The 7,500-nt window shown below is 47.7% G+C and overlaps 1 protein-coding gene across 13 annotated transcripts in view; it reads left to right on the top strand.

Annotated features, from left to right (window-relative positions):
• gria3a (glutamate receptor, ionotropic, AMPA 3a) overlaps positions 1–7,500 on the top strand; it is a 31,049-nt gene that overhangs the window by 10,558 nt on the left and 12,991 nt on the right. For 7 of the 13 annotated variants that reach the window (XR_006924337.1, XM_046838827.1, XM_046838816.1 and 4 more), the window contains 5 exons: positions 114–218; positions 456–563; positions 1,272–1,478; positions 1,758–2,131; positions 6,877–7,075. Coding sequence is in view for 11 of the 13 variants with exons in the window: in XM_046838827.1 (XP_046694783.1) it covers positions 114–218; positions 456–563; positions 1,272–1,478; positions 1,758–2,131; positions 6,877–7,075 (993 nt within the window). In the remaining 2 variants the exon portion in view is untranslated. Of the gene's footprint in view, positions 1–113; positions 219–455; positions 564–1,271; positions 1,479–1,757; positions 2,132–6,876; positions 7,076–7,500 lie in introns of those variants that run through there. The other 6 variants (XM_046838817.1, XM_046838818.1, XM_046838825.1 and 3 more) reach the window with 6 other exon arrangements.

Raw genomic sequence — 7,500 nt, 5'->3', positions numbered from 1 at the left:
GGAGTAGACGTGTCAACAAGTCCAGCTTTGTGTATCAGTGTGTAACTGTCATTCCTGAACCTTTTATATTTTAGCCCTGTGTGTGTGTGTGTCTGTGTGTGTGTGAGTTGTAGGTCCATGTTCAGGGAATGACAGGAAATGTCCAGTTTGATTCTTTTGGTCGGAGAACAAACTTCACTATCGATGTGTACGAGATGAAAAGCAGTGGAGCGAGAAAGGTTCAGCACCTCGACAACACGTTACAAAATACAACAACAATAATAATACTAACAACAACAACAACAATAATACTAACAACAACAATAATAATAATAATTATAATAATAAAAATAAAATCATTATTTAGTTTTTACATTCAGAACAATATCATATTTTGATTTTTTTTTAAAACCAAAACATCTAAAGACTGTTACAAAGTGTGTGTGTGTGTGTGTGTGTGTGTGTGTGTGTTACAGGTTGGTTACTGGAGCGATATGGAGGAGTTTGTTTATGAAACTGAGCTGCAGGTGACGAACGAATCGTCTTCAGTGGAGAATCGGACGATTGTGGTCACCACCATCATGGTGATTTCACTCTGTTACTCATGTTTTAGATGATGATGATGATTGTGGTGGTGATGCTGATGATGATGGTGGTGATGATGGTAATGATGATGGTAATGATGATGATGATGATGATGATGGTAATGATTGATGGTGGTGGTGATGCTGGTGATGATGGTAATGATGATGGTGATGCTGGTGATGTTGGTGATGATGATGGTGGTGGTGGTGATGATAATGGTGGTGGTGGTGATGATAATGGTGGTGGTGGTGATGATAATGGTGGTGGTGGTGATGATGGTAATGATGATGGTGGTGGTGGTGATGATAATGGTGATGTTGGTAATGATGATGATGATGAGGATGATGGTGGTGGTGGTGATGTTGGTAATGATGATGATGATGATGGTGGTGGTGGTGATGAAGTTGGTAATGATGATGGTGGTGTTGGTAATGATGATGATGATGAGGATGATGGTGGTGGTGGTGATGTTGGTAATGATAATGATGATGATGATGGTGGTGGTGGTGATGAAGTTGGTAATGATGATGATGGTGGTGTTGGTAATGATGATGATGATGATGATGGTGGTGGTGGTGATGATGGTGATGTTGGTAATGATAATGATGATGATGGTGGTGATGATGATGGTGATGATGATGATGATAATGGTGGTGGTAAAGATGATGTTGGTGTTGGTGATGATGACCATGTGTGTATGTCAACAGGAAGCCCCGTATGTGATGTATAAGAGGAACCACCTGCAGTTGGAGGGAAACGATCGGTACGAGGGCTACTGCGTGGACTTGGCCTCGGAAATCGCAAAACACGTCCGAATTAAGTACAAACTGTCGGTTGTATCTGATGGGAAATATGGCGCGCGAGATCCCGAGACTAAAACCTGGAATGGGATGGTGGGAGAGCTGGTGTACGGGGTGAGTGGAGAATCTGTGGAGATCAGTGAGGTGCAGACCGTATTGATGACCTCACCAGCCTGAGCTACCTGATGTTCTATAGGCTGCTCAGATACCACTGATGTGATGTGATGTGAAGTGATGAGAGTTAGCATGTGGTCATTGAGGCAACATCTGCATTATGAATTATAGTTAGTGAGATAGTGAGGAACCTGGTGAAGTTTTTTTATCTCAAGTGTGTGTGTGTGTGTGTGTGTGTGTGTGTGTGTGTGTGTGTGTGTGTGTGTGTGTGTCTGTCAGAGGGCAGACATTGCCGTGGCTCCTCTAACCATCACGCTGGTGCGCGAGGAGGTGATCGACTTCTCTAAACCTTTCATGAGCCTTGGTATCTCCATCATGATAAAGAAGCCTCAGAAGTCGAAGCCGGGTGTGTTCTCGTTCCTCGACCCTCTGGCGTACGAGATCTGGATGTGTATTGTGTTCGCCTACATCGGCGTGAGCGTCGTGCTCTTCCTCGTCAGCAGGTTCAGTCCCTATGAGTGGAACATCAACAACAGTGACGAGGCCAAAGATCCACAAGCTCCACCAGATCCACCAAATGAGTTCGGCATTTTTAACAGTCTGTGGTTTTCTCTTGGAGCCTTCATGCAGCAAGGATGCGATATTTCACCAAGGTTGGTGCTTTGGCAGCCATCCCTCTATCTCTCCATCTCTCATCCCTCCATCCCTCATCACTTTATCTTTCATCCCTCCAACTCTCATCCATCCATCCCTCTATCTCTCCATCTCTCATCCCTCCATCCCTCATCACTTTATCTTTCATCCCTTCAACTCTCATCCATCCATCCCTCTATCTTTCCATCTCTCATCCTTCCATCCCTCATCACTTTATCTTTCATCCTCCAACTCTCATCCATCAATCCCTCTATCTTTCCATCTCTCATCCCTCCATCCTCACCACTTTATCTTTCAGCCCTCCATCTTTCATCCCTCCATCTTTCATCCATCCATCCCTCTATCTCTCATCCCTCCATCCCACCATCTCTCAGTCCTCCATCCCTCCACCTCTCATCCCTTCATCTCTCCATCTCTCATCCCTCCATCTCTCATCCTTCCATCCCTCATCACTTTATCTTTCAGCCCTTCATCTTTAATCCATCCATCCCACCATCTCTCACTCCTCCATCCCTCCATCTCTTATCCCTTCATCTCTCCGTCTCTAATCCCCCATCTCCATCCCTCCATTTCTCATTGCTCCATCACCATCCCTCCATTTCTCACCTTCATATATCCCTCCATCATTGCATGTCTGTTCTTCCATCCTCATCTTTCCATCTCTGTCCCTCTATTTATAATACATTCATTGGTCATTCTTCTATTGCTATCCCCAATCCCTCATCCCTCCATCTTTCTCTTTCCCTCAGAGTCTCTGCATTTTACACTCGTTTCCTCCTTCAGTAATGTGCTCATGGTGTGTATCAGTTGATCTTCGTGCTTTTCGTTTTTTCTTTTTTTTTACATTCACTCCATCACAACTCCACCTCTCCTTCTGGGGTTTACTTAATCTCCTCCACTGCCCTCATTCCTCCATTTACTCCTCCCTCATTCCTCCACTCACTCACTCACTCATTCCTCCACTCACTCCTCCCTTTACTCCTCCCTCATTCCTCCACTCACTCACTCACTCATTCCTCCACTCACTCCTCCCTTTACTCCTCCCTCATTCCTCCACTCACTCATCTCTCATACCTCCACTCACTCCTCCCTCATTCCTCCACTCACTCACTCATTCCTCCACTCACTCCTCCCTCATTCCTCCATTTACTCATCCCTCATTCCTCCACTCACTCATCTCTCATACCTCCACTCACTCCTTCCTCATTCCTCCACTCACTCCTCCCTCATTCCTCCACTCACTCCTCCCTCATTCCTCCACTCACTCCTCCCTCATTCCTCCATGTACTCCTCCCTCATTCCTCCATTTACTCCTCCCTCATACCTCCACTCACTCCTCCCTCATTCCTCCACTCACTCCTCCTCATTCCTCCATTTACTCCTCCCTCATTCCTTCACTCACTCCTTCCTCATTCCTCCATGTACTCATCCCTCATTCCTCCACTCACTCCTCCCTCATTCCTCCACTCACTCCTCCTCATTCCTCCACTCACTCCTCCCTCATTCCTCCACTCACTCCTCCCTCATTCCTCCACTCACTCCTTCCTCATTCCTCCATGTACTCATCCCTCATTCCTCCACTCACTCCTCCTCATTCCTCCACTCACTCCTCCCTCATTCCTCCACTCCTCCTCCCTCATTCCTCCACTCACTCCTCCCTCATTCCTCCACTCCTCCTCCCTCATTCCTCCACTCACTCCTCCCTCATTCCTCCTCCTCCTCCCTCATTCCTTCACTCCTCCTCCCTCATTCCTTCACTCACTCCTCCCTCATTCCTCCACGCACTCCTCCCTCATTCCTCCATGTACTCATCCCTCATTCCTCCACTCACTCACTCCCTCATTCCTCCATTTACTCCTCCCTCATTCCTCCACTCACTCCTCCCTCATTCCTCCTCCTCCCTCATTCCTCCACTCCTCCCTTTACTCCTCCCTCATTCCTTCACTCCTCCTCCCTCATTCCTCTATGTACTCATCCTCATTCCTCCACTCACTCACTCCCTCATTCCTCCATTTACTCCTCCCACATTCCTTCACTCACTCCTCCTCATTCCTCTATGTACTCCTCCCTCATTCCTCTATGTACTCATCCTCATTCCTCCACTCCTCCTCCTCCTCATTCCTCCATTTACTCCTCCCTCATTCCTCCACTCACTCACTCCCTCATTCCTCCATTTACTCCTCCCCATTCCTCCATTTACTCATCCCTCATTCCTCCACTCACTCCTCCCTCATTCCTCCATTTACTCCTCCCTCATTCCTCCACTCACTCACTCACTCATTCCTCCACTCACTCCTCCCTTTACTCCTCCCTCATTCCTCCACTCACTCATCTCTCATACCTCCACTCACTCCTCCCTCATTCCTCCACTCACTCACTCACTCATTCCTCCACTCACTCCTCCTCATTCCTCCATTTACTCATCCCTCATTCCTCCACTCACTCATCTCTCATACCTCCACTCACTCCTTCCTCATTCCTCCACTCACTCCTCCTCATTCCTCCTCCTCCTCCTCATTCCTCCACTCACTCCTCCTCATTCCTCCATTACTCCTCCTCATTCCTCCATTTACTCCTCCCTCATACCTCCACTCCTCCTCCTCATTCCTCCACTCACTCCTCCTCATTCCTCCATTTACTCCTCCTCATTCCTTCACTCCTCCTTCCTCATTCCTCCTCCTCCTCATTCCTCCACTCCTCCTCCTCATTCCTCCACTCACTCCTCCTCATTCCTCCACTCACCTCCCTCATTCCTCCACTCACTCCTCCTCATTCCCCACTCACTCCTCCTCATTCCTCCACTCACTCCTCCCTCATACCTCCTCACTCCTCCTCATTCCTCCATGTACTCATCCCTCATTCCTCCACTCACTCACTCCCTCATTCCTCCACTCACTCCTCCTCATTCCTCCACCACTCCTCCTCATTCCTCCACTCACTCCTCCTCATTCCTCCACTCACTCCTCCCTCATACCTCCACTCCTCCTCCTCCTCCTCATTCCTCACTCCTCCTCATTCCTTCCTCCTCCTCCTCATTCCTCCACGCACTCCTCCTCATTCCTCCATGTACTCATCCCTCATTCCTCCACTCACTCACCCTCATTCCTCCATTTACTCCTCCTCATTCCTCCACTCACTCCCTCATTCCTCCACTCCTCACTCCCTCATTCCTCACTCCTCCCTTTACTCCTCCTCATTCCTTCACTCACTCCTCCTCATTCCTCTATGTACTCATCCTCATTCCTCCACTCACTCACTCCCTCATTCCTCCATTTACTCCTCCCACATTCCTTCACTCCTCCTCCTCATTCCTCTATGTACTCCTCCTCATTCCTCTATGTACTCATCCTCATTCCTCCACTCCTCACTCCCTCATTCCTCCATTTACTCCTCCTCATTCCTCCACTCACTCCTCCTCATTCCTCCATTTACTCCTCCCCATTCCTCCATTTACTCCTCCTCATTCCTCCACTCACTCACTCCCTCATTCCTCCACTCACTCACCCTCATTCCTCCACTCCTCCTCCTCATTCCTTCACTCCTCCTCCTCATTCCTCTATGTACTCATCCTCATTCCTCCACTCACTCCTCCTCATTCCTCCATTTACTCCTCCTCATTCCTCCACTCACTCCTCCTCATTCCTCCATTTACTACTCCCTCATTCCTCCACTCACTACCTTACCCCTCTTTTCCTCCACCCCTCATACACTCACTCTCCCTCTCCTTCACACCCTCACATTCATTCCTCCTCTCCTCCACTCTCTCACTCCTTCTCTTCTCCACTCTCTCACTCACTGATTCCTCCTCTCCTCCTCTTTATTACTCCTCCTGTCCTCCACACCATCACTCATTTATTCCTCTTCTCCTCCATTTACTTACTTCCTCACTCCTCCTCTTCTTCACTCCTCCTCCTCCATGCCTCCATTCCTCTCCTTCTCTTCTCCTTTCTTCCTCCACTTTTACTGTTTGTTCTCCGAGATCCTCTTTTAATATCTAAATATTCACCATGAGCTGATTGTAAAGTGCACAGACTCTCTCTATCTGTCTCTCTATCTGTCTGTCCCCCTCTCCCTCTCTCTCCCTCCCCCTCTCCCTCTCTCTTCCTCCTCTCTCTCTCTCTCTCTCTCTCTCTCTCTCTGTGAAGACTCTTGGAGGGATACCGTGTTTTTGCTGCATGTTTCTCTCTAAATGAGGAGTTTTACCAGGACTCGTCTGTCCTTTATGTTTCACACTCTGATCACTCGTTCATTTCATCTTTCCTGATGGTCAGATTTCTCACTCTTTATTCCAGATGTATTCTTCACCAGATGTTTGTTTGTTAGCTGTTAGTATTACAGCCGAGTCACATGATTCACGAGTGAAAACCTTCAGGAATATTATTGGATCAGGAATTTCAGTATGGAGCTCAGAGTGCTCTCTCTCTCCTTTTTTCTCTATCCCTTTCTCTTCATTTCTCTTTCCCTTTTAATCTTTCTCTCCCTTTCTCTCTCTCTCTCTCTCTCTCTCTCTCTCTTCCTTTTGCTCTCCTTTTCTCTCTTTTTGTCTGTTTGTTTCCCTCCTGTTTTTGCTCTTACTGTCTTTCCTTCTGGGTCATCCAAGTCTTTTCCTCACTTTTCTCACATTTTATCACTTCTCCATATTTGTGCATATTTTTCTCCTCTTCCCTGTATCCCTCTCTCCCTCCCCTCTCTCTCTCTCTCTCTCTCTCTTTCTCTTTTTTTTCTCTCTTTCTCTCTCTCTTAGGTCTCTGTCAGGTCGTATAGTAGGAGGAGTGTGGTGGTTCTTTACACTGATCATCATCTCATCCTACACAGCGAACTTGGCAGCGTTCCTCACTGTGGAGAGGATGGTGTCTCCTATCGAGAGCGCTGAGGATCTCGCCAAGCAAACTGACATCGCGTACGGAACTCTCGACTCGGGTTCCACTAAAGAGTTCTTCAGAGTGAGAACCATCGCACTCATCTAGTTCAAGTCTTACCATCCACTTCCTGTATTACACACATCCACTTGACTAGACAGAGAGAGAGAGGGAGAGAGAGAGAGAGAGAATGTGTGTGAGAGTGTGTGTGAGAGAGTGAGTGTGTGAGAGACTGTGAGAGAGTGTGTGTGTGAGTGTGTGTGAGAGTGAGTGAGAGAGTGAGAGTGTTTGAGAGACTGTGAGTGTGAGAGTGTGTGAAAGAGTGTCTGTGAGAGAATGAGTGTGTGTGAGAGAGTGAGTGTGTGTGAGTGTGTGAGTGTGTGTGTGTGAGGTGTGTGTGAGTGAGTGAGTGTGAGTGAGTGAGGTGTGAGAGTGTGTGAGTGAGAGTGTGTGTGAGGTGAGTGTGTGAGGTGTGTGAGAGAGTGAGTGTGTGTGAGTGAGTGTGTGAG

The sequence above is a fragment of the Silurus meridionalis genome, chromosome 25 (assembly GCF_014805685.1).
Source record: "Silurus meridionalis isolate SWU-2019-XX chromosome 25, ASM1480568v1, whole genome shotgun sequence".
NCBI lineage: Eukaryota > Metazoa > Chordata > Actinopteri > Siluriformes > Siluridae > Silurus > Silurus meridionalis.
The sequence above is the reverse complement of the archived record's forward strand: the minus strand, read 5'-3'. Positions and strand labels throughout refer to the sequence as shown.